At 52.0% G+C, this 26,797-nt stretch overlaps 2 protein-coding genes across 9 annotated transcripts in view; both read left to right on the forward strand.

Annotated features, from left to right (window-relative positions):
• Positions 1–26,797, forward strand: part of LOC127032316 (C-type lectin domain family 2 member D-like) — a 279,024-nt gene extending 252,227 nt beyond the window's left edge. For 3 of the 8 annotated variants that reach the window (XM_050919522.1, XM_050919520.1, XM_050919524.1), the window contains exons 3-7: positions 14,998–15,066; positions 16,952–17,047; positions 19,036–19,223; positions 23,549–23,652; positions 25,680–26,797. In XM_050919522.1, the coding sequence (XP_050775479.1) occupies positions 14,998–15,066; positions 16,952–17,047; positions 19,036–19,223; positions 23,549–23,652; positions 25,680–25,845 (623 nt within the window). In that variant the 3' untranslated portion in view covers positions 25,846–26,797. Of the gene's footprint in view, positions 1–12,886; positions 13,013–14,243; positions 14,669–14,997; positions 15,067–16,951; positions 17,048–19,035; positions 19,224–23,548; positions 23,653–25,679 lie in introns of those variants that run through there. The other 5 variants (XM_050919519.1, XM_050919521.1, XM_050919523.1 and 2 more) reach the window with 5 other exon arrangements.
• Positions 4,264–10,042, forward strand: LOC127032358 (C-type lectin domain family 2 member D-like). The gene is made up of 5 exons (XM_050919571.1): positions 4,264–4,376; positions 5,038–5,136; positions 7,679–7,857; positions 8,554–8,657; positions 9,877–10,042. The coding sequence occupies exons 1-5, from the start codon at positions 4,283–4,285 to the stop codon at positions 9,980–9,982; spliced, it is 582 nt and encodes a 193-aa protein (XP_050775528.1). The 5' UTR covers positions 4,264–4,282; the 3' UTR covers positions 9,983–10,042.

Raw genomic sequence — 26,797 nt, forward strand, 5'->3', positions numbered from 1 at the left:
CCCGCTCCCGCTAAGATCGTATTCAGGCTCAAGTCCACATCCTGTATCTTAGCCCCCGGCAGACAGCACACTCTTCTGTTCTCCCGATCCGGTCTAGTTACAGGCCTGTCTACTCTTCTCAGTAGAGAGTCTCCAATCACGTAGACTTGCCTTTTCCTGGTGACAATGCGATTCTCCGGTCTATCCCCCACAGCAGCTGGCCGTGATTCCTCCTGATTTGTATTTGACCTCACAATCCTCCTAGGGCTCGTACTTGATGTTGCCTCCACTGACTGCTCCCCTCCATCTGCAGGACTAGCTGCTTGCCTCTTCTTCCTTGCCGTTACTCCTTCAGCAGCCCACTGTGTTCCATCTTCATTTCCCAACTCAGCAAACCTATTCCTGAGTTCTATTTGTCCATCGCTGGCCCGTCTTATCCTCTGTCTGGTTCTCCTAGTCACATGCTTCCACCGTCCACTTTCCTCACCCAGCAGTCCCTCCTCAGAGTCCTTAGGTCCTGCTTTTGTCCGCTCGCCTGAGCTTGTCCCCTGTGCCTCATCATGTCTGCGTTCCATCATCTGCTCAAATCCCCTTCTAAACTCAGCCAGAGTTTCCACTTGCATCTCCAGTCCCCTTACCTTTTCCTCCAGCAGCTCTATCAGGCGGCACTTCATGCAGACTAAACTCCTTTCAGGTGCTCCCTCTAGGACCATGTACATGCCGCAGCTGCCGCACCCAGTCATCCTCAGTGTGTCTGCACCTGCTGCCTCTGCCTCCATCGTAGTGCTGCAACTCTGTGCCTGGCAATCCACAGCTCACACCGCACCGCAGGCCACCGACCAGCGCAGGGCTGCCTCTTCCCTGGTCTGCCTTCCCGGTTCCTCTGCCTTGGTCTCCCCTGCAACCTCCCACTGGGAACTCCCACTGAAACTCCCCTGTTAGCCGCTCTGTTCGCCGCCTCCTGTGCCGCTGCCTGAGTGCCTGGCTCCTTATATTCCTTACCCATCCTGGCTAACAGCCATTAATGGACTTAACCTCCATGCATTTATCTGTTTCCTAGAGACTGGCTCCATGAGGTCCCTCACAAACTGGAGACGGTTCCTGTGGGTTTGTCTTTAGTATCCTTATGTACATACTTCACGAACTGAGCATTTGAGCTTGGTCCAGAATCTGGGATGAGCCTATGTTGTCAAAACTGAAATGCTCAAAATAGCACATGCATGTGAATGGAGACTGGGTGCTAAAATTAAATTAACCCAGAGGGTCTCAAACTGGAGGTCAGGACCTCTCAGGGGTCATGAGGTTATTACTGGTGGTTGTGAGCTGTCAGCCTCCACCTCAAACCCCGCTTTGCCTCCAGCATTTATAATAGTGTTAACTATATAAAAATGTGTTTTCAATTTATAAGGGGGGGGGTTCGCACTCAGAGGTTTGCTATGTGAAAGAAGGTCACCACGACAAAAGTTTGAGAACCACTGAATTAACCCCTCTGAAGCCTCAGGGAATGGAGGGGAGGGGGGGGTCTCCCTTGGTAGTGTGGGGGAAGGATATTGCTCTTCTCATGTGATCCCTCCCCCAGTGGCTAATTTTAAGGGAAGCTACCCTCCCCTGATATGAATCTCCCTGTGGCACTGAAATTAAATACAGACTATAATTTGGCATTTGGGAAGTGAAAGAGATAATAGCTCTAATGGAAAAGCTGACAGCTTGCCTCTTCTGCAAGCCTCAAACTGCTGACTGAGCTTCAGGGTAGGGAAGGCTGTGCCTCCCAAACCGCCTGGCCCTGCCCCCCCTATCTGACCCCAGGGACGCAGATCACGGGAGCGGATGTTTTGTGGGTGGGAGGGAAAATGATGTTTCTCTGTACTGAGAAAACCCGTCCCCGTTGTTCCCTGGCTGCCCAGGGCAGATCCTGTTTCTTTGCCTTTGAACTGATGGGCAGAAGCGTCCTAATGCCCCTCTGAGCTGCGTCCCAACAGCCAGGGGCGGCTCCAGGCACCAGCCCGCCATGTGCCTTGTTACCCTGCTTCTGGAGGGGGGGGCGCTGAGAAGCGCTGTGCCTGGCGAAGTGGAGCGGGCTGGGGCCGGGTTGCTCCGCTTCGGCGCTGCTGCCGGTGAGTGTGGGGTCGCTGGGGGAAGAGGTGGAATGGGGGCAGAGCAGAGGGGGAGGTAAGAGATGGGGTGGAGGGAGTAGCCCGGGGGCTCCCCAGGGACGGCCCTAACCCTGCAGTGGGCGCAGCCATGGGGGGTGGGATGTGGCCAGGGGATAGGGCTGGTCGTCAGGGCTGGTGCTGCCGCGTATGCAGCACGCAGCTGCCATGGGCACCATGAAATTTGGGGCAATTTGGTGCCCCCACTCAGCTGCTGTATGCTGTGTATGCCTAGGGATGGCCCTGCTCAGGAGAGGTGGTGTCACAAATCCACAGGATGAGAGCTGCACCCCAGCTTTTACCCAGGCTCTTGGAGGGTGCCCTTCAGAGTGGGCCTTCACTGCCTCCTAGCCTGAGCCCCTGGCTCCAGCCCTTCTGGTTCACACTGACATAGGCTCCTGCTCAGAGACTTTTACTGGCTTCAGGGACCAGTGCCCCAGCCAGTGTTTGCAGTGAGTAAAGCAGCGTTTTCAAAACAGCTGGATTTGTCATTCATCTGGCACACAGCAAAGTCCTTAGCTTAGCAGAGCCACAGAAAGGTGGGACCAGAGTAAACCAGTGGTCAGACTATAGTAGGGTTCCATCTCAGGCTCTGACTCTTTTGTGAGTGGTGGGAGAGAGCAGCCAGCTTCCTCCAGGAGCTCACACTTTCTCCTCTGCTGATTAGGTCTCGATTCTTTTGTCCTCAAGCTGGTCTGCAGCTCAGGTTCCCTGCTGAGAGGTGGGAGGAAAACCTCCTTGTGGTCCTTGTTTTGTAGGTGTCAGGGTTTTGGTCAGTGAGGTTTTTCCATTGTCTCTTTGAGCCCTTTGTTGATCTGGGTCCGTTTCAACCAATTCCTTAATGACCCTGTTTGCTGCAGCCCAGACGTCAAGGTGACACCCACACCTTATGTGCTGTAGTGCCCTCAAGAGAAGACTTAACCCCTTTCCCTCCACTGAGTAACAGGTCTGAGTACAGAGGGAAACTGAGGTAGAGGTAGGATTCCTAACAATTACAGAAAATTCAAACTTTGTCATGGGAGGGGTAGATGCTGATGGGTGGGTTCCACAGCAGATCAGATCTCTGAAGCCCTTTGGGGTTGGAGTGGCCAATGGGGTTTAAGGTTGTGGATAGTTCTCTGAAAACATCCACTCAATGTGTAATCAAAAAAGTGAACAGAATGTTGGGATTCGTTAAGAAAGGGATAGATAATAAGACAGAAAATATCCTCTTGCTTCTATATAAATCCATAGTACGCCCACATCTTGAATTCAGTGTACAGATGCAGTCACCCTATCTCAAAAAGATCTACTGGAATTCTAAATAATTCAAAGAAGGGCAACAAAAATGATTAGGGTTTTGAAAGGGCTTCCCTATGAGGAGAGATTAATAAGATTGTGACTCTTCAGCTTGGAGAAGAGACAACTAATGGGGGATATGATAGAGGTCTATAAAAATCATGATTGATGTGGAGAAAGTAAATAAGGAAATGTTGTTGTTTACTCCTTCTCAGAACATAAGAGCCAGGGGCCACCCATTGAAATTAATAGGCAGCAGGTTTAAAACAAACTAAAGTATTTCTTCATACAACGCCCAGTCAACCTGTGGAACTCCTTGCCAGAGGATGTTGTGAAAGCCAAGACTATAACAGGGTTCAAAAAAGGAACTAGATAAATTCATGGAGTACAGGTCCATCAATGGCTATTAGCCAGGTTGGGCAGGGATGGTGTCCCCAGTCTCTGTTTGCCAGAAGCTGGGAATGGGTGACAGGGATGGATCACTTGATGATTCCCTGTTCTGTTCATTCCCTCTGGGGCACCTGGCACTGGCCACTGTTGGAAGATGGGATATTGGGCTAGCTGGACCTTTGGTCTGACCCAGTCTGACTGTTCTTATCTTATGTAATCATTGTGGCATCAGCTCTGGCAGGAACGTTGGGCTGCTGGGCAGGGAATGAGAAACCACAAATCACCCCCCTACCCCTGACCTGTCCTGCTTGATCCGTCTTGGCTTTCTGATCAGGCTGCAGAGTCTGGAACAGGGAGGAGACCAGGGCCAGGACCTCCGTCCCGCTCCACTTCGTTGCTGCTGGATCAGACCCAGTCAGACAGAGGAGCCAACCTCAGCCCAGCGCCTGTAACAGCGTCTCTAGCCTGAGTGTCGCTGAGAGACAATGGGGCCAGCAACTGGGGCTGCTGAGAGCGAAGTGCCGTTGCAGGAGTTGCGTGTTGATGGCAATGGACACCTGGAGGCTGGCGTGGAGCCAGGTAATGGGGTGTTGCTGCCTGGGACCAGGCTGGAGAGTGACCCTGAGGCTGCCCACATGGGGCCATGTTCTCAGTGGCCAGCAGCCAGTGCCTAGCAACCTCCTGTCTGTGGGCAAACAGGGACTGGATCTCCCCCAGTGGCTCTCAGGGCACCGATCCCTGGCTCACAGCTGCTGTCTGGCGCACACAGCGGTGGCCATGGGTCTGTGCAGGGGCCTTTTGGGCTGGATGTGTCAGACCCCCTGTGACAGCCCTGGCCTATCTCTGCCTGGTTTGTTCTCCCCCCTTCTCCTGTGTATGGCCGGTGTGAGACCCCAGTGTGAGGGGACAGGTGCACTCAGCAGTGTGGACCCAGCCAGCGCTTGGCAGGGGGCACAGGGGGGAGGGGGAGGCAGCTTGAGGTCCTGCAACCAGAACAAATGGGTCCTTGTCTCTGTGCCCCTGGACTCACCAGGCCATGTGACAGCCTGGCTGGAGGTGCCCAGGGAGGGCTCTGGGCTGAGGGGAAGGAGGGACTGTTCTGCCAGCCCCAGCCTGCCTGAGCCCCCGGGCTCCTCTCCCAGAGCGTCTGACAGAAGGAGCAATCGACAGAACTGGGCATGTTCTAGGGCAGCTCGAGACGAGTCCTTGTGGCCAGCCTGATGGGGTCTTTGTGTTTCAGAACCTTGTCATAACTGCAAGAAAAGTCAGACTGGACCAGTTGTGGTTGCACTGATAGTTGTATCATCTGCTTTGATCGCCGTCATCATTGCTCTGGGAGGTGAGTTCCCAGCTTCCACCCTGCTCCCTTCCTCTCCCCTCCCTCTACGATCTCTGTGAATCCCATTCCCCTGGGACCTACCACCATCACTCTCTCTTCCTCGCCTATCTGGCTTCTGCCCTTGAGACTGAGGATTCCTGGGGGATGTTCTTTCATGACCCTCCTCCTGCTCCCTCCCAGACCCCTGTACCTGGGCACTCTCTGTGTTGGACGATCTGACTGACATTAGCTCCCCCCCAGCCCAGCTCTGAGCACTTTGGGTCCAAGTCACTTTTACCATGTACCATGAAGCAGTCACTTACCAGGGTGTCCCATGGGACAGGGCGCAGAGCAGCGATGAGCCCTTTGCCTGCTCTGTGTTGCTTTGAGCCTGGCCTTCCTGCATCTTCAGGTCATGCCTGTGGCTGGGCAGCAGGTGCTGCCGTGTTATTGAAATGAGCCATAGAATTCAGTCTAGACCCCTCCATCAATGCAGTGTTGAAACCCACCAATCACTGATCTTGGCCATGAAGCGTCACTTAGCACCATTCACTCCCCCGGGCTGCACAGTCAGCACGTGCTAGTGCAGAGGGCGTGTGTTTGCTGTGAACATGAACCCTGCTGTACCTGCCAGTAGTCTGGGGCGGCGGGTGCTGTAAGATGGTCAGGGGGGTGGGATTTAGCTGTGGGCCCCAGGAGGGTTTAGCAGCTGGCAGAGGGGATTGAATCCAGGTCTGTCTGCATTAGGAATAGTCTGTGCCGATGTCATGACATCCGTGCAGTTGAATTGGTGCAGACCCAAAGCAGACGCACTGCACTGGTACACAAAGGAGCTTGCCTGGGTGCAGTTCGCTGCAGGAGTTACCAGAGTGAGCCACACTGCTCCAGCAGGAGCGGCGCCAGGGTTTTTGGCACCCGTGGCAGAGGTCCTTCCGCGCTCCCGGTGTTTGGGGCACTTCGGCGGCGGGTCCCGGAGTGAGTGAAGGACCCGCCACAGAATTGCCGCTGAAGACCCAGAGCTTGGAAGGACCCCCTGCCGCCGAATTGCTGCCAAGGGTGGCAAAATGCTGCCCCCCCCCCAATCCTGTCGCCCTAGGCGACCCCCTAGGTCCCCTAAACAGAAGTGCCGGCCCTGTGCTCTAGCGCATCTCCAGGAGGTGTTGCCCTGATGGAACTGTGTCACTGTGTCACTAGTGCAAATTCCTCTGATGCAGATGGGCCCTGAATCCCGGCTCCCTGTGTAATGGCAGGCTGTTGCAGTTGGCAGCACTGGCTCTCAGTGTAAGGCGGGACCTGTGAGCTTAGGGTTGGTTACACTCCTACAATTGCAGAGAGCTCTGCAGAACACGTGGCATCTGACCTGGAGATGGATGGTAGAGACAGCCTGTGCCATCAGCTGTTAGTCACTGACTTCTCTGCTCAGTTCTGTAGGGGAGGGGTGTGGACTACTGTGCACTGCACAGTTAAATCTACAGGGCAAGACATGGCTTGCGATGAGTGCATGCTCTTTCTTTGATGATAGTGGCCTGATTTCCTGACTCTTCCAGACTTAGTGTCCGTTCCTCCCTGAGCGCCAGCCACATGGGAAGGCTTTAAAACCACTTACCCAGTTACGGTGGTGCAAAAAAAGGGTGATATGCTCAAAAATGTCTGGAGGGGTTTGAGTCGGACTCCTCTCAACTAATCGGGCCTCTCAAATATCTCTTGGATGTCAATTATGGGTGACCCCACTGCTGTTCTTTCCTGGCACTGAAAGGGTTACACTGTGTGAGGGCTTCCAGCAAGTGTCCTTCTTGCTGCTGTATTTGGGGAAAGAAAAGTCTGCAGGTAGGAGGTGAATTGAGTTACATCATTCCTGGCTGACAAGGTAACTGGTCACTTCCTACTGCTGCGGTTTCTGATGCCACCTTGTGACTTTCATGTCCCTGTGTGAAAGTTACTGCACATTCTTCTGTTATTCACCTGCTGTTTGTTGCTAGGTTGAACATCCAGCAGTTGATCTTGTGCCTGGGATGAAATGCTCTGAGCTGTGTTAGTCCCTCCCAGGCTAGGAGTGTCCCTGGAATCCTCCCTGCCAGGCAAATTTACTGTGACAAACATCTCTGTCAACCTGCATCTGATTGCAGTGGACAGGCCCAGGCTGGGGATCGCAGTAGGCGTGGCATGTCGGTCAGCTGACTGCCTGTTTGGCTGCAGTCACAGTATCAAATCCTCCAGCAAGAACCCTGGGGGTAGGAGTCCACCTGCCTTTTTGATTGTGTGCGTGTTTTTCAGAACTTCCTTTCATTGTTTTGCTTTTTGATCTGAGTTAAAATAAGTCAGTTAAGTACTTTTTTTTTTATTTTTATTTTTTAAATTAGGCATAAGTATCTATCTAAAGCTAACCTCCTGGAGACAATGAACTCTTGTTCTTGTTTGTTACTGTTCTGATAAATTGGTATTTTAAAATATTTGACCGGTTTTTGACACATTTGACTGGTTAATTGAACGATTATTTTTGTACTAGTCAAATGCCCAATTCTAGATGCAGCTCTTACCTCACATGTTACTTTCTCATTCTCAGTGCTGGCATCTAAGCTTTCATCAGCTGATCTGTGCCCCCCTGCATGCACAGACGGCTGGATCGGGTACCGAGGGAAATGCTACTATTTCTCCGAGACTGAAGGGAGCTGGACCTACGTTCAGAGACTCTGCTCCTCCTTTGGTGCCTCCTTGGCTGGGATTGACAGTGAGCAGGAATTGGTGAGCGACTCTGTAATTGGGATACACTGTCCTTAGCACAGCAGCTGCTGCAGTAGGATGTGGGCTCTGCCCCTGCGGGGCAAGGAGCAGCTCTGACCCCTCTCGTGCTGGGAGGCCAGAGCGAATGGACTTCCAGCCGCTCAATGCTGGGCCAGGGCCCTGCTGTCTGTGTGTGACCACAGGGATTGCCCATTCTCAGCTGCCCCCTCCCCGAATAAGGAGACAGCCCCTGTCTAAGGCAGGGATGGCTCAGGCATCTCCTGGCGTGCTGGCTGCTGGACTGGGCCTGAGAACACAGGTAGCGCTCCTGCTTTGGGGATGGGAAAGGAGCAGCCAGCTGAGGATGGGGGGGGGGGATCCTCTCACATGGACCCCTCCCACTTCAGCTTGATTCACTCCCACCTCCTACCTTGCTATGGGGAACGGCAGCTGCTCTGTGAAAACAAACCCGGCAGCTGCCCCCAGCCCAGGAGAACTTGGGGTACAGGTGACTGGGAGCACAGGGGCAGGGAGGGTTAATACAGCCTGGGTGATCTTGTGCTTTGCAAGAGGGAAGGGGAAATCCAGTTTCCTTCTGAAAATAAATTGAGCCCCTTCAGTGTGTGACTAGGATTCTCTGCAGTTCAGAGCCCTGAAGAGGGGGGCGGGGAAAGCACCAGAGCTGGGGTTGATCCATGCTGTCCCTCTTTCTTTCAGATGTTCCTGCTGCGCCATAAGGATATCCATGAACACTGGATCGGCCTCTGGAGGGAGCAGGGGCAGCCCTGGAAATGGACCAACAGCACTGAATTCAACGACCTGTGAGTCTGTCTCACCCTCTGTACTAATTCCCTGGGCTTGGGGATTCTGGTGTCTGAGCTGTTTGAGTTCAGCTGGACCCACCATTCAGTGGTAGTAAAACAGCCAGACACAGCCCTAGTCTGTTCGCATACTGCGTGTATTAGAGACCAATGGGAGCCAGCCACAGCCAGAGGTGCCCTTGCAGTGTGCTGGGATTTCAGCTGGGACACTCACTGTTCTTCCCCAGCCCTCATCTGAGACACACCATCCCTGTCACTGGAGCTAAAGAATCCACTTCTTTAACTGAAAACCCCTCCTGACTGATAAAGCTCTTACACAGGCCAGCCACTAGAGGAGGATGGAGACCCCCCACTTCTCTGGTCCGGGTTACTTCAGTACTTTGAAAAATCAGGCTGTTATGGCGCTGGGTCAGTGCTCCCCCACGGCCAGTCCCCATTCTGCTGTATTGGACCCAACCTTTGGATCCCCCCTGCTTCCAGCTCCACTGGGCCCGAATAGCTACCAGACACTGTCTCTAGTTCAGGCCTCTGTGGCACACTTCTGGGGTACAGACTCCCTGTCTGGTACCCTCCTTAGGATGTGGGACCCTGCAGTCCAGCTGCTGTAGGACCCCGAACCAGTGCTGAACCCTCCTTAACCTCCTTAGAGGCCATGCTGTCCCAAGAGCTCCACCTTCCACTCCAGAGTAACTCTGGGAGAGTCATGTGACGGTTACAAACAAGGAACTCCTGCTTTCGCAAAGGAACTTCTCAAACACACTCTTTTCCCTCTTCTCAATGGAAAGCTCAGGAGTTTTATAGATCAATGGAAGAGGAAACCCTGAATGCAATTTCCTCTTTCAGTGTCATCTTGATTCTGCTCAGAGTGTTTCAAGGAGCAAGTGCCCCCCACTTTCCCTGCTCAGTCATCTGGTTCTGATGAGGGTCTGCCCCTCTTGTTAGAGGACTGGTCCCTTTTGAAAATTAGTCTCTCAAATTCTCTCCGTCCTGCTGGGGACTTTCCATTCTCCAGCACCCCCGTGGGCTGCTCAGCATAGAGGGGCACTAACAATTAGTGGTTCTGCAAAGCCCCCACTGTCCTGAGCTCTGCTCTTGAGGGGCTGTGAGAGTAGCTGCTCCGCACTCAGGCCTCCACTGTGGAGAACGGCTCCCCTGGCTGTGACTGGTGTGAAATACCCAGGCTCTGCCTGACTGCAGCTCTCTGGCTTCTGTGTTGCAGGTTTCAGATAAGAGGAGGTGGTGACTGCGCGTATCTGAATGACGAGAAAGGGGTCAGCAGCTCACGGTGCTACATGGAAAGACGGTGGATCTGTAGGCAAACCTGAGGTGTATGTGATGGGAAAAGGGACTGCACTGGAAGGGAGCTCAAAATAAGCCTCCTAGAAATGACACTGATACAACCCATACCTACTTGAATGAACCATGTCCCCGTTCATCAGCCTGGCCAACATCTCAAAATCGGGCAGTGGGGCCCTCAAGCAATAAGTGTGTGTCGTTTAAACTGTGGATTCTTTGTATGTGCCTTCTGCTTCTTAACCTTTCAACTCAGGGACACGTTGTCAAGCTTCTCTCTGCAGCTGAGAGGGTGAGATCTTATGAGAAGGATTCTCAGACACACACTGGGGAAGTAAGGGAAGGGGAGGCCTTGTTAGTTTAGACTCCAGAACAGCGTTTCTAAGGAAAGCAAAACAGAAAGAAAAATGAACATTTCAGCACTGGGGGAAGGGCAGTTTCTTGTGTTTCTGAAGCCTTCTGATTCTGTTTCTGAGCAAGTTGCAGTGTGCGCTGTTTGTAAGAGAAATTAATCAAACTGAAATGTAGTGCAATGTCCGTATAGCACTCATGCAGGGGAAGTTGAACAAAATTACCACGGTGAATTTCAGAGGCACAAGCTTTTAAGTGATGCAAAAACCAAGCTGAAAAGACAACAGCAGTGGCTCAGCGAGTTTGTTGTTACTATTATCATTATTATTACTGGGATGGATGTATAGTTTTTTTTTGGTTTTTTTGGTCTGTGAAAGAAATTTTTGACCTATATTGGCAGATATGTTCTTTAATTATTATTTGGACTTCTTTTATGTAAAGTATGTATTTTTAAATTTAGTTCAGAATTGTTGTACAGCCATCCACCTTTTACCAAAAAAGCAAAAGAACAAAAAAGACAAGAATGTGCAAATAACTTGTTTTATGTTCAGGTCCAGTAATGAATAAGCACAACTCTACCTTATATCTATTACTGAGTCTGCAAAAAACCCCTGTGTAAATATGCACATGTAAATTCACAAATCCTGGTGCCCTAGACGACCGCCTAGGTTGCCTAAATGGTTGCACTGGCCTTGGCTGGATGGTGCTGGGCTTCCCGGCCCTGGGGCCCCCTGTGTGTTTCATTGTAAATCCGCCTCTGATATTAGAAATGAACTCTAGGGTAAGAAAGGGGAGATGAACAAAAGTACTAAAATTTAGTGACAAGGAACGGCCACACAGTAGCACGAGAGCGTTGGAGGTGGCCATGCTGGCAAGTGACTGCTAGAATTCTATCTACTTTACTTACAAGAGCCAGTTGTCTCTCCAAATGCAGCAGCATTGCAAGGGTTAAAGGGGAACCATGCCCCAAAGCGTCCCCGGAAATTTACTGCTGTCATTGCCCCGAGGGAGCAGCAGTCGGGGAGTTACCCATAAATTATTTATTATTCATATTCAGGGGTGGTTTTATGTATTTTGCCGCCCCAAGAATGGCAGCCAGGTGGCTTTCGGCGGCGTACCTGTGGGAGGTCCGGCTAGTAACGCAGATTCAGTGGCATGCCTGCAGGGGGTCTGACGGTCCCATGCCTTCGGCGTGCCTGACGTCGTATTGCCGCCGACGCCGCGGGACCTGCAGACCTCCTGCAGGCAAGCCACCTAAGGCAGCCTGGCTGCTGCCATCACAGCCCCAGGCAGGAGCTTGGAACCCTGGTGTCTGGAGCTGCCCCTGTTCATATTACAATAGCACCTAGACCTCCCTCCCAACCTCTATCAACCAAGATCACCTCTCCTTTCCTATTATGGCAGACAGCACACAGACCCACACCCTTCCCTGCAGTCAAGATGAAGGACCTGTTGTGCTGGGCACTGCACGGACACACAGCGAGAGACAGTCCCTGCCCCAGCTGAGATCAGGGCCCTGTTGTGCCGGGCGCTGCACAGACACACAGCGAGAGACAGTTCCTGCCCCAGCAGAGATCAGGGTGCCGTTGTGCCAGGCGCTGCACAGACACACAGGGAGACACAATCCCCACCCCAGCTGAGATCAGGGCCCTGTTGTGCCGGGTGCTGCACAGACACACAGGGAGAAACAGTCCCCACCCCAGCTGAGATCAGGGCCCCGTTGTGCTGGGCGGTGCACAGACACACAGGGAGAGACAGTCCCTGCCCCAGCTGAGATCAGGGCGCCCTTTTGCCGGGCGCTGCACAGACACACAGGGAGAGACAGTCCCTGCTCCAGCAGAGATCAGGGCCCTGTTGTGCGGAGTGCTGCACAGACACACAGGGAGAGACAGTCCCCGCCCCAGCTGAGATCAGGGCCCTGTTGTGCCGGGTGCTGCACAGACACACAGGGAGAGACAGTCCCCGCCCCAGCAGAGATCAGGGCCCTGTTGTGCGGAGTGCTGCACAGACACACAGGGAGAGACAGTCCCTGCTCCAGCAGAGATCAGGGCCCTGTTGTGCGGAGTGCTGCACAGACACACAGGGAGAGACAGTCCCCGCCCCAGCTGAGATCAGGGCCCTGTTGTGCCGGGTGCTGCACAGACACACAGGGAGAGACAGTCCCCGCCCCAGCAGAGATCAGGGCCCTGTTGTGCGGAGTGCTGCACAGACACACAGGGAGAGACAGTCCCCGCCCCAGCTGAGATCAGGGCCCTGTTGTGCTGGGCGCTGCACAAACACACAGCGAGAGACAGTTCCTGCCCCAGCTGAGATCAGGGCTCAGATTATCTGGTCCCACAGCCTCTAAATTCTTCCACAAGTCTGTCAGCGTGTTGCGGGTTGGGCTTGAGTTTTTCGTTTCTAGTCTCAGTTCCTTTCCTGTGAGCTGCGTGGAAGGGCGGAGAGGAAGGACTCATGAGATGGAATCTATCTGACTGGCGCTGACAAGGGTGTAAAACAAGGGTGTAATCCCCCTTTCTGCGGATGTCAGCCCAGAGCCAGAGCAGCAGGAAGGGGCTGCGATGTTCGTGCTGAGACCAATGGAAGGAAGTTCACCAGCCACCCTACGGGTTTGCAGCAGCTGCTGTAAGAGCTCCGCGATGTGTGTTTGTTTCCGGTGCAGGTCCCGCTGCTGCCTGGGACTCGGCTGTGGGACGCACCCACCGAGGCTGGTAAGTTTCCACTGCTGCTTATGGTGGCACTCGGGCAGGGACCCCCAAGTCTTCCCCACCCGCTGCACGACTTGGCCCCTGCAGTGGTGTCCCAACCCCACCCCTCCGCGGCTCTCCCTCCTCTCTGCCCCCCTCCCTGCGGGGGCCACTGTCCCCCAGTCTCTGCCCCCTTGCTGGGCCTCCCCCAGTCCCTGCCAAGGCAGAGCCCGTCTCCCTGCCCCTCCCTCTGCTGGGTCTTTCCCCTCCCTGCCCCACAGTCCCTGCCTGGGCAGAGCCCCCTTCCTGTGCTGAGTTTGGGTTGGGTGGGGGGCATGGCTGGGGGGGGCCTGCGGGAGCCTGGGATGCAGAAAGGGGAAACGACACGTCACTTTGTTGACTTGGAAGAGTGGAGAGGGAGGAGAAACGCAAGAGCTAATCTTCACTTTTGCTTTGACTGCAGCCAATCAGAGCACACTCAGGACTCGAGTGATTGCAGGAAAACCCCTGTAAACATCCCCTGGGGCAGGCAGAAGTGATCAGTCAAGAGGGCTGAGGGTGAGGGATTGGGAAGTACCCGCAGTGCTGGCCCCAATGCAGAAGAGAGTCAGGGATGCAGGACTGGGTGCCTGATTGCAGGGGTCATTAAGTACTGCAGCTGGCAGCAGCGGGGTCGGGGGGTGGGGGGAGAGATTGCATGAGGGGAAGGAAGGGGAGGGAGGAAAAATCTGAGATGCCCCCCAACCACTTGGCGCCCTAGGTGACCACCCAGTTTGCCTAGTGGTTGCATCCACCCTGATTGCAGTGTTTACACTCAACTACATCCTTTTCTCCCGTTTTGGTTTTTGAAAAACTTTTGAATACTTCCTTGTGTGCTGAACCGTATTCTGAGACAGATTTTCGTTTTCTTCCCGTGTTAGTGTGTCAGATCTTTAAACCGTTATCTGCTAACAGCTTGAAACGTGTACATGATGGGCGTGAGATTCATACAGTCAGATGCGCACACACTTCAGAGCTTGCATGCGTGCCTTACTTCAATGGGCCACTTTGCATATACAGTGGAGTCGCGTTATATGCACATTTAACTTATGCAAATTCAACTATACACGATCGACAAAAAAAAAAAAAGAAAAAATAATGAGTCCGCCCACCACTAAAAGATCCTCCCTAGGAAATATGTGTTGACATTTTATGGCCTGTGTTGTACAGATCACAATGGTACCTTCTGCTCTCAGCGTCTATTAATTTTTTACAGCATGGATTCCCTCTCATCCAGAAAAACTACAAAGAAGATGGAGGCAGAACTGAGAATCTGCTGCTGATCGGAACCGACTTTGTTTTGAGGCCGTGTGTACCCACACTTGAACAGTTTCAGTTGAACTGGTGCAAGCGCGTGTGTAGACACTCTTATTTCAGTTTAGTTTAAACCTCTTCCTAGAGGACGTGGAGCTAAATCGCAATCAGTCTGGTTAAAATAGGAACACATGCACACGCTTTTCACTGGCTGAGCATCATGCCTTTAAACTAAACCGGTGCGTAACTGAATGTACATGGATCCTGAATCGCAGAGAGTTGTAGCCAGGGAGATTGAACTGCTCGGAGTCCAGCATGCCCCCCAGGGACTCCAAGAGAAAGGCGAGATGGAGGAGCACTTTCACTGCAGTGGAGATGTGAAGAGAGGTAATTGGAGCCTCTGTGCAAAGGCTTGGATGGGCAGAAAGAATGAGACTGACTCAGATGGGGGTGCATTTTCAGTGGCAGCTGCAATTTGTCCGACCTCCTGTGTGTATGAGTAGCAGGAGGCTGATCACCCCAAGGGCTCCTATGGCCCAGGGACCCAGCTTGCCCCTATGGCTGGTACTTGGGTGGACCCAAGTGGCATGGTAATGGATTCAGAGACAATTTTGAAGGGACGGGGCGCGGGAGGGGGGAATGTTCACCCATCTGAAATGCTGACCCAGGTCTCCATTCACTTTTTCCTCTTCCCTTCTCTCTCTCCTTATCCAAAGGCCAGGCTTTGAAACAGGAGAGCAGTAGCAGGTTCGGCTGTGTGCATGTACCCAGGGCCCTGTGTCTGTGTGAGTAACAAGCAGGTGTCTGGGGACAGCAGGTAACTCATGTTGTGGGCGCACGCCAAGCCAGTGCATTCACCTTTCTCTGCCAGTGCCGCTGGCATAGGGTGACCAGACAGCAGGTGTGGAATATTGGGACAGAAACCCCTTGTTTCTCAGGCTCAGTGGCTGCAGTCTGGGCTGAAGATGCCTTCAGACAGCCTTGTCACGTTGCAGACTTTGTATGAGCTTCCCTTAAGGGAGGGGTGTCACCGGGCCTCCGTGGGTCACAAATTCAGGACAGACTGCTGAGAAATAGGGCAGACACTCCCCAGACTGGTGGTTAGTCTCCATTAGATATACCAAACCAGTAATAAAAGTAAACTTCTGTCTCACCTCTACCAGCTAACAAGAAGTCAGAAAAGCAGTTTTCTTAGTCATTCCAGTTCTTACATTACCATCAAAACCACCAAACTTCATGATGTGAGGCTATTTAAAACCAATTTCATCAAACAAAAGGTTCTTCTAATCTCACAAGATCATTCACATACCCAGGTCAATACATAGCTCAGATCTTACCCAATAATCATGCTGTTGCCAATCCTTTAGTATCTAAAGGTTTATTTATAAGAGAAAGAAGGAGAGAGATAAAGTGTTTAAGGCAATCGAATGAATGCGCTCAGTTCTTGGATCAGGTTTGTAGCAGTGATGAAACGAACTGCAAGTTTGCAAAAGTCTCCCTGGAAATGACCCAAGCAGGTTGGGGGTTATCAGTCCCGTTTAGAGCTTCCTTGTTAAAAATCCAGACCAGAGAAATGAAGCAGGAAATGAAGGCAAACTGGAGATATTTCCAAGGTCTTTTCTCTCTTCTCCCATGTCACTGTCCCAAAACGAAGCCCCCAGCACAGTGTGTGGAAAAGTACAGGCACAAGATGGAGTCCAGGGTCACATGAGCAAGTCACATGCTCATGCATGCTTTGGTGACTCTCAGGAGCAGCCATTGCCCAAATTCTGTCTAAAGCGGCCCCAGGAAGGCTCACTGGTGGGGGACAAGTTTCTTCTATGACGCAATGGAAAAGTTAAGTTTTCTTTAAAGGTCCATCAGCTTGAATAGTTTATTCACAATGTGTTGACCAGAGTGGATGTAAATAAACTACCTTGTAGGTGTTTCTCCAGGAGCAAACCCATTTGAAATATTGGTACATAAGTCAATATTCATAACTTCAGATACAAAGATGCTACATGTTCAGGCACCGGATAATCATACTCAGCAATCATAACTTTTCTATTGACACCTGCCATGACATATGTTGTACAAGGTTTGTTGCAATTATATAACAGTGGCAATATCAGTGATATCAATGGTACATTTCAATCATACACCATTGACACCAGATAGCCTTTGCATGAGCTTCCTGTAAGGGGGGGGAAGGAGTTGAGTGTCCAGTCTTAGGCTCTGGGGTGGGGGTGGATACAGCTGGAGCTGGCAGGCTTAGCGGCTGGGTGTGGAGGGGGAAGTCTGATTCCTTCAGGCGGAGGGCAAAGGCTGAGCATGGGGCAGAGTAAAGGTGAGTGAGAGACATGTTCCCATCCCTCACCGCTCTGGGGAACTGTGAGCCAAGAGCCAGTCTGGGTAGCAGCTCTGTGAGAGTCTGTGAGAGGAGCAATGGGAGAGATTAAATAAGTATTGGTATTGGGCCATCCTGGTTGGTGAATGTGGGATCATTTGGGACTGGGCGAGTTTATCAGTGTGTTTAGCCCTCTGACTGGGGGCTGTAGTTAATGTCTGTACCCAGAGCGGGAAGAGCAGCACCCTGGGAATCACAGTAGATACTTGCTCCACAGCAGCTCAGGCACGGATACTGTTAATGAGTCTGCTCCCCAAAAGCACTCATGGGTTTGTCTCTTTCAGGCCCTGGGTCTGACCACACACTCAGGAAATGTGCTTCCCGTCCAGTCTTAGTTATATTGATCATCATTATCGCTGTTCTAGCAGCATTTTTAATAGGTAAGTTCATGTCCCAGCCAGTCTCTGCTCCCCCTGGAGCTGTCGCAGCCACAGAATCTCTCCTCCCTGTCCCCTTTGGCTTCGGCAGTCAGATGAGAAAGGAGTTTGTCTAAAGGCTTATGCAGCCCCATCACCTTAGCAGCTGGAGATCTGTGAGGCACAGAGAGCTTGTTATCTCTTGTTTTCTGGATGGGGAAACTGAGGCCCAGAGATATCAAGTGGGGACGTTTTCATGGTGCTAAATCTTCCTACACCTCAGAGCTTCTCAGCTCCCCATACACATATTGTGTGTCTAGGGTACAGTGCACATGGAGCTGTAGGATCAGCAGCGCTCAAAGGGCACATTATTGACAGACCTTATTGATGGATTCTATACCTGCTATCTCATAGTTGCTAAGCAGCACGTCCCGTCTGCAGCACACCGCTCTGCCGTTATCGGGCTGGTCTTTCTGCAGCCCCTTTTCAGGGCTGGTGGGTGCTCCTGTGTCACTGACTCAGGCCGTATCTTTCAGTATCAAACCCCGCCTTGAGGCTGAGATGAAAGAAATCGGAAGTGAAGGTCCCCCAGAGATGCTAACTGGCCCAGTCGGTGCCGTTTGAGGGCTGCTGTTTATACTGTTCCGGGTGCACTGTACATTATGGTCGCTGTTGCTGAGCAGTTCAGCTACACACACCTCTTGGGCCAGATCCTCTGCACCACTTAGAACTAACTCAAGAATTGCCTCTTCCCTTGTGGGTTCCAAGACAAGCTGCTCCAAGAAGCCCCTGGGTTTGTTTCCTGTTGTGAGTCTAATCCCGTCTTAATCTCAACGCATCTCTAAAGCAAAGAGGGGAACCAGGCAGCTGGGGGAGCAGGACGTCCCTGGGTTAGCAGACCCAGCATCTCATGTAATTATATTGAACTCTGTCTGGTGTCAATATTGCTCTGTGCCGACCATCAGGTATCGTTCCCCCTACCTAGGGTGACCAGACGTCCCGTGTTTAAAGGGACAGTCCCGTATTTAAGCCCTCCTGCAGGTCTCCTGACTTTTTCTTAAAAATAGGGAAATTTGTCCCAAATTTTCTGTCTCCTTCCCATCAGTACTGGCGGGTCCTGCTCTGTCCGGATCCCTGATCACCAGCCACCCACCCACTAGCAGTGAGCGGGGGGCAGTGGCCAATGATGGGAGTGGTGAGGGGGGCGAAGATGCAGTGCGCGGGGCTGTCAGCTCCCCCTGCTGGTCCATCAGCACAGCCCCTGCTGCGTGCCGGCTCTCAGGCAGCAGGACCCTGCTCCCTCCCCAGCCCCCATCCTGTTTCCAGCCAGCCAGCGGTGGCTGGTGAGCACGGTGTCCAGGTAAGTTACATGTCGCCCCTGCTGCCCACCCATCGGCCCTTTACACAATCCCCCTCTCCTTGCTTTGCCCCTTCACCTTCCACTAGCCCAGCTGCTCCTCCATATCCCCCCTCCCCCAGCAGGGCCCATCCCTCTCCCAGCGCTGCGCAGAGAACCAGCCCCTGGTTGGAGTGCTCAACTCACGAGCAGCCTGGCCGGCAGGCTCCTTCCTTCCCCCACAGGGGCTCAATCGACTTGCTGTTAATTTAAATGATTGCACTGCATAGTTCTGATTGATTGCCATTGAACTCGCTTGAAGACGAGTAATTTTACCAGCTGTCCTGTATTGAGCGTAGGGAAATATGGTCACCCTACCCCTACCTGCCTGCTCCACGCCTTCATGGTGACTCTGGTGTTGCTGCACTCTGCTCTGGGGTGCTCGTCAGCTGCACTTCCTGTGATTGTGACCCCCCCCAGAGACTGAACCACTAAAGAAGATGAGGGGGAGGCGGCTGTCCATTTCTTGTTCCAAATAGTCTCATTCCTCCCTTGGCACAGTTACCAGGGGGTTAAGCTTGGATCTGAAGCAATTCTCTTCCCTCATTCACTCAGCTACAGAATCAGGCTGAGGGGAACAGTGTCTCTGACCCTGTGTTACTTGTCTCACTTTCAGTGGAAAAATCCAAAGCACCTCTTGCTGCTCCAGACCCCCCTGCAGTGCCCTGCTGCCCGGACGGCTGGATCGGGTACCGAGGGAAATGCTACTATTTCTCAGAGACTGACGGGAACTGGACCTACAGCCAGAGCCAGTGCTCTGCACTCAATGCCTCCCTGGCTGGGATCGACAGTGAGCAGGAAAAGGTGAGAGAGCGGCAGATGCTTTAACCCAACAGACTGGGCTTGGCAGGGCTGGAAACAGGCTGGGCTCAGCCCCAGAGGTCCAGAAATTGACCTGTTGCCTCTCATGCTAGGAAACCTGAGAGTGTTTCTGGTGGCCGAATCCCAGCTCTGGCTAGAGCTGGGTTTCCAGTCAGGGATCACTCCCAGCCCACCCTTCTCTTTCCCAGAGCCCCACATGGGAGGATCCCCCTCTGTAGGGCTGGGCTGGCCTGGTCAGCTCCTGACCAATGGGCTACCTGTTGAGAAAAAAGTTACCTACCTTTCAAGTATCAGAGGGTAGCCGTGTTAGTCTGGATCTGTAAAAGCAGCAAAGAATCCTGTGGCACCTTATAGACTAACAGACGTTTTGGAGCATGAGCTTTCCCACCAACAGCACAAGAAAAAGAACTCCACATGGACTCCTCCTGAGGGTCGAAATGACAGCCTGGACCTATACATTGAATGCTTCCGCCGGCGTGCACAGGCAGAAATCGTGGAACAACAACATCGCTTGCCTCACAACCTAAGTCGTGCAGAACGCAATGCCATCCACAGCCTCAGAAACCACCCTGACATTATCATCAAAGAGGCTGATAAAGGAGGTGCCGTTGTCATCATGAACAGGTCTGACTACCAAAAGGAGGCCGCCAGACAACTCTCCAATACCAAATTCTACAGGCCACTTCCCTCAGATCCCACTGAGGAATACACTAAGAAACTACAGCATCTACTCAGGACACTCCCTACACTAACACCAGAAGAAATCAACATACCCCTAGAGCCCCGACCAGGGTTATTCTATCTACTACCCAAGATCCACAAACTCGGCAATCCTGGACGCCCCATCATCTCGGGCATTGGCACTCTCACTGAAGGACTGTCTGGATATATGGACTCTCTACTCAGACCCTATGCCACCAGCACTCCCAGCTATCTCCGCGACACCACTGATTTCCTGAGGAAACTACAATGCATTGGTGACCTCCCAGAAAACACCATCCTAGCCACCATGGATGTAGAGGCTCTCTACACAAACATCCCACACACAGATGGAATACAAGCTGTCAGGAACACTATCCCTGATGATGCCACAGCACAACTGGCTGCTGAGCTCTGTGCCTTTATACTTACACACAACTATTTCAAATTTGATGACAATATATATCTCCAGATCAGTGGCACTGCTATGGGCACCCGCATGGCCCCACAATATGCCAATATCTTCATAGCCGACCTGGAACAACGCTTCCTCAGCTCTCGTCCACTCACACCCCTTCTCTATCTACGCTACATTGATGACATCTTCATCATCTGGACCCATGGGAAGGAGACTCTGGAAAAATTCCACCATGATTTCAACAGCTTCCACCCCACCATCAACCTCAGCCTGGATCAATCTACACGGGAGGTCCACTTTCTTGACACCACGGTGCAAATAAGTGATGGTCACATTAACACCACCCTATATCGAAAACCCACCGACCGCTATGCCTACCTTCATGCCTCCAGCTTCCATCCCGGGCACATCACACGATCCATTGTCTACAGCCAAGCACTGAGGTACAACCGCATCTGCTCTGACCCCTCAGACAGAGACCAACACCTACAAAATCTCCACCAAGCATTCTCAAAACTACAATACCCACACGAGGAAATAAGGAAACAGATCAACAGAGCCAGACGTGTACCCAGAAGCCTCCTACTGCAAGACAAACCCAAGAGAGAAACCAACAGGACTCCACTGGCCATTACATACAGCCCCCAGCTAAAACCCTTCCAACGCATCATCAAGGATCTACAACCCATCCTGGACAATGATCCCACACTTTCACAGGCCTTGGGTGGCAGGCCAATCCTTGCCCACAGACAACCTGCCAACCTGAAACATATTCTCACCAGTAACTGCACACCACACCATAATAACTCTAGCTCAGGAACCAATCCATGCAACAAACCTCGATGCCAACTCTGCCCACATATCTACACCAGCGACACCATCACAGGACCGAACCAGATCAGCCACACCATCACTGGTTCATTCACCTGCACGTCCACCAATGTAATATACGCCATCATATGCCAGCAATGCCCCTCTGCTATGTACATTGGCCAAACTGGACAGTCTCTACGGAAAAGGATAAATGGACATAAATCAGACATTAGGAATGGCAATATACAAAAACCTGTAGGAGAGCACTTCAGCCTCCCTGGCCACACTATAGCAGACCTTAAGGTGGCCATCCTGCAGCAAAAATACTTCAGGACCAGACTTCAAAGAGAAACTGCTGAGCTTCAGTTCATCTGCAAATTTGACACCATCAGCTCAGGATTGAACAAAGACTGTGAATGGCTTGCCAATTACAGAACCAGTTTCTCCTCTCTTGGTTTTCACACCTCAACTGCTAGAACAGGACCTCATCCTCCCTGATTGAACTGACCTCGTTATCTCTAGCTTGCTTGCTAGCACACATATATATCCCTGCCCCTGGATATTTCCATTACATGCATCTGAGGAAGTGGGTATTCACCCACGAAAGCTCATGCTCCAAAACGTCTGTTAGTCTATAAGGTGCCACAGGATTCTTTACTGCTTTTACCTACCTTTCGTAACTGTTGTTCTTCAAGACGTGTTGCTTATCTCAATTCCAAGTAGGTGTGTGCGCGAAGGTGTCGGAAGGTTTTTCCCCTAGTGGTACCTGTCGCGTCAGCTGTGGAGCCCCCTGGAGTGGTACTTTCATGGCAGTGTATAAAAGTCCCTTCAACCCGCTACCTCCTCAGTTCCTTCTTGCCGGATACTTCGACAGAGAGGAGGTGGGTGGGTGGGTCTTGGAATGGACATGAGCAACATCTCAAAGAACAACAATTCTGAAAGGTAGGTAACTGTTTTTTCTTCTTTGAGTGCCTGCTCATGTCACTTCCAAGTCAGTGACTCCCAAGCATCTCCTAAGAGGAGGGGTCGGAGTTCACCAAGTCGCAGACTGCAGCACTGCCCTGCCGAATGTTGTGTTGTCTCTAGCCTGCTGAGTAATGGGGTAATGCGATCTAAAGGTGTGGATTGATGACCACGTCGCTGCCCTGCAGATGTCCTGAATGGGGGACTGCACCAGGAATGCTGCTGAGGAGGCCTGTGCGCTGTTAAAGCTGGGGCAGGTATCTTTGCTGGGTGGTAGCACGCTCTGCAACAGGCTGTGATCCATGACGAGATCCTTTGGGACCACACCGGGAGTCCCCTCACCTACTCAGCAATTGCAATGAAGAGCTGTGTCGAATTTCAAAATGGCCCTGTCCTTTCCATGTGAAAAGCTAAGTTTTCAACTATTTACAGGTACAACAAAAAAAGTCCACTAGGGGATCGTTTGCCGTGGCAAGAGAAAAGCTGCTCCAGTGACTGTCACTGGCGGTAAGAAGGAACTGAGGAGGCTGCGGGTTGGCAGGGACCTACATACACCGCCATGAAGGCAGGATTCCAGGGGGCTTCACAGCCCACCCGACGGGTACTGGTAGGGGAAAAACCTTCCGACGACTGTGCGCACACACCTACTTGGAGTTGACATGACCAAGCACTCGAAGGACCTGCCTCTCCAGCACACCACAGCCAGTGACCCCGTGGACGCCAGGGGAAACACTCTTGGGCTGTGCAGGGAGTGAGCTCTGCCCTTCTGCAGAGCTGTTCCTGCCTTCTGGCTGGGAGGAGGCGGGGCGCTATGTGCAACGCTGCTGGGAAGGAGGGCAGAGGGGCCAGCAAAACCTAAGAGCTGCCCAGCCCCAGAGGGGAGTGGAGAAGGATGGGGCAGGGTCAGGTCTGTCCATGTAACATGGATGTGGGGATGGACACAGATGGGGTAAAATGGCCTCTGAGCAGCCCACAGCTCCTGCACGTGTCCCCAGGCTCCCAGCTGAGCAGGCCCCAGTCTGATGGGACGTCCATCAAACTGGGATTCTCAGCCAGCTATTGGTTCACCGGCTGAAGCTGCTGTCAGAGGAGGGAGCTTCCAGCTGCTCTCCTGATGGCCCTTCCCTTGCCATCTCTGACCCCTTCCAAACGTAGAGCAGGGCTGGTGGAGGGGAGAACTGCTGCTGTCACTGAGTCCTGTCTTCATGACCCACAGCTGGTTTGTTAAACTGCGACTTGTTCTCATCCCCCCTGTGGCACAGGCTGGGCTGGTGTCATTGGACCTGGGGCTCTCAGCTGGCAAACTATAGGTGGCCCAACCAGAACTTCTGACTGGGTACCACACAGAGCCACAGGGGCAGGCGAGCACCAGAGCCAGGGGCCTAAACATAATCTGCCTTGTCTTATTTTTCAGGATTTCCTGCTGCGCTATAAGGGCTTCCTCGACCGTTGGATCGGCCTCCAGAGGAAGCTAGGCCAGCCCTGGAGATGGCCCAATGGCACTGAATTCGACAATCGGTGAGTCCCTTTCCCTCCAGTAACATTCTCGGTGTTAGATCGTGAGTGTCTGCCATGCTGCCAAAAGATGAAGAATATATTCAACCAAGGTTGTTTGGGCTCTTCTTGGTATTTGGTTTTCATGGACTAAAACCAATATTCCACCAGCAGTTGTGGCCCCTGTGCAGTGTTATCATAATTTGTAGTAACATAGCACCTCAGTGTCCTAGACCAGGGCCCCATTGTGCTAGGCGCTGTACGATCACAGAACAGAAAGATGGTCCCTGCCCCACGGGGCTTACAATGCATCACAGTTCCAGGCACAAGAGAGGTTGCTGGAGGAGACACTAACCAAAGCTCCCCCTTCCCCATTGGGCTGTCCGGGTGGAAGTTAGACTCCCTAAGCCCACTCTGAAGAGTGATGTGCGGAGAAGAATAGGGTGCTTCACTATTGGGGTAATTTGAGGCTCTAGGGAGAAATCTGATTTCACTACTAACAGTCTGTCCTGACAGCCCATCGGGTTTGAAACAGGCCTGCGGCCTCTCTGACAGTCCCCCAGCTGCCTGGGGAGGATCGTATCAAACTCTTCTCCGCAGACAGCTGCTGCTGCTCGCTGCTTTGTGAGAGGCCTGTGGATTCTCTCCTCTCTGCGCCGAATGGGCCTGGAGAGAAAGCTGGGTCCAGGTGAGAGCATCAGGCAAAGCTGAGTAGTGGGCAAGTCGTGCCTAATATCTACCAGCATAAAGACTCTTCTGGAAGCCCCAGCTGTCGTCTTTCAGCCCCACCCCCTTTCTCCTCTCCCTGCCATGCAATAGCCACTACAGTAACTCCTCACTCAACGTTGTAGTTCTGTTCCTGATAAATGCGACTCTAAGCGAAACGATTTTAAACAAATCCAATTTCCCCATAAGAATTAATGTAAACGGGGGGTTATGTTCCAGGGAATATTTTTTCACTAGACAAAAGACTATATTATATATATACACACACAGTATAAGTTTTAAACAAACAATTTAATACTAGTACACAGTAATGATGATTGTGAAGCTTGATTGAGGTGTAGGAGTCAGAAGGTGGGATATTTCCCAGGGATGCCTTACTGCTAAATGATGAACTAGCACTCAGCTGAGCCCTCAAGGGTTAACTCTCACACTCTGCAAGGCAGCAGGAACGGAGGGAGAGGAGACAGCATCGCAGACAGAGACAGAGTCGTGCACCGCACCGTGTGTGTGTGAGAGAGAGATGCCAATTGCCTCTTTAAGTACATTGCCTTATTAATTAGATCAGCTTGCTGAGACTGCAGCTGCTGCCAGCAAGCTCCCTTGGTCCTGAGCCCTGTCGTGTGTCCCCTGCTCTATGGAAGATGGGATAAGTGGGGTGTAGGAGCAAGGGGGAGGGACACACCCTGACCTTAGCCCCCCTCTTTCTCCCCTCTCCCCCCCCCCGCACAGCAAGCAGGAGTCTCGGGGAGCGGCTCCAAGGCAGAGGGCAGGAGCAGCACATGGCAATGGGGGGGAGGGACAGCTGCAATTGCTAGCCTGCTGGGCAGCTGCTGCAGAGGGAACTTAGGGGAGCGGGGAGTTGATGGGGGGCTGCTGGCCTAACCTGGTTCCAAGCCTTATCAGCTAGCTCCACCGGGCTGCTCTTCCTGCAAGCAGCGGACAAAGCAGGCGGCTGCCAAACGACATTAGAAGGGAGCATTGCACAACTTTAAATGAGCACGTTCCCTGATTGATCAGCAATGTAACAACGAAACAGTGTTAACTGGGACAACTTTAAGTGAAGAGTTACTGTACTTGTTGCCTACACCTGCCAGGGAGGAGCATTGCACAACTTTAAATGAGCACGTTCCCTGATTGATCAGCAATGTAACAACGAAACAGTGTTAACTGGGACAACTTTAAGTGAAGAGTTACTGTACTTGTTGCCTACACCTGCCAGGGAGGAGTCTGAAATGGGGCCGATGCCTCTGGGTGCCACCCTGTCCATGAGTGATGGGCAAAGCCCCGCCCCTCCCTGATTCCCACCCCGGGTGTCTCTGTTGCAGGTTTCAGATAAGAGGAGGCGGCGACTGTGTTTTTCTGATTGATGAGGATTGGTTCGGCAGCTCGCGTTGCAGAACATGGAGACACTGGATCTGCAGCAAACCTGATACCCATACAATGGGGAAGGGATATGCTGTGAGTCAGAACCTTGAGACTCTTAGGAACTAGGCTTGGAAAATCTGTATTGGGGAGACACCTTCCACTACCTGTAGATGAAGGAAGCTGGGTCTTCATTCCTTACAGACTCTCCCCAGGGCTTCTCTAGTTTTTATTCACCCATTGGAAGGAGTGGGGTGGAGCAGAAAAGCTTTTCCAACTCTTAACTTTGAACGAACCATTCACTGAACTGAACTTGTTGAATAAATTGAAAAGAAGAAAATATTCTCTCTACACCTGCAGAAGAGACTGCTGTTCTTCAAAAACTGGTTTAGCGCTTCAGTAAACTCTAGTCAGATCCTCAGTGGTTCAGGAGCCAAATTAGGTATCCGTGTGACCCAAAAGAACCACACTCGTGTGACTCCATTGTTTCATTTCCTATTATATATATGATATATACACCGCCATGTGTTCTCACAGCAACTGACCAACTATTCTTTTATTTTATTGACTGTCCAGATATTATTTTATCAACTACAATTGGTTAATAACCATAGTAAAATCATCCTGATTGGTTAATAACTTAGCTTAGTTAATATTTAAATCACAGTATTTTAATATCCAAGGCTTCAGGAGACACATTAGAGAGCAACAGTGCTCTAGGATGGTGATACAGGAAAGGCTGAAGGCAAGGGCGTGGCAGAGGGATTAACCGGCTGATGTCTCCATGCTGGAGCCAGAGGGAGCTGAGGGCCAGGGGAACAGTGGCAGGGCTGATCTGCTAGAGATGAAAGGTAACAGAACAGGGTGAGTGCTGGATATTTCTCGGGTGAGGATGAACTCCCCGGGGGAGAGGCTGCTGGGAAGACTGGGTTTGCACTCCAGCTGGGGTGGCTGACACGGCAGAAGGACAGAAGCGGATCAGAGAAGAGCCCTGGGGTGGTGAAAGACATTGATGGACCAAATGTCATGGGATTTTAAGGACTATATGCATGGGGGGTAATAAATGGACTATGTTTTTGAA

Source organism: Gopherus flavomarginatus, chromosome 12 (assembly GCF_025201925.1).
Source record: "Gopherus flavomarginatus isolate rGopFla2 chromosome 12, rGopFla2.mat.asm, whole genome shotgun sequence".
Taxonomy (NCBI): domain Eukaryota; kingdom Metazoa; phylum Chordata; order Testudines; family Testudinidae; genus Gopherus; species Gopherus flavomarginatus.

Bases quoted from the DNA above. Each gene is read 5' to 3' on its own strand.
- LOC127032358 (XM_050919571.1), top strand. From the start codon at position 4,283: ATGGGGCCAGCAACTGGGGCTGCTGAGAGCGAAGTGCCGTTGCAGGAG. The intron at 4,377-5,037 runs GTAATGGGGTGT...TTTGTGTTTCAG, and splicing joins GGAGGCTGGCGTGGAGCCAG to AACCTTGTCATAACTGCAAG. The intron at 8,658-9,876 runs GTGAGTCTGTCT...TCTGTGTTGCAG, and splicing joins AGCACTGAATTCAACGACCT to GTTTCAGATAAGAGGAGGTG.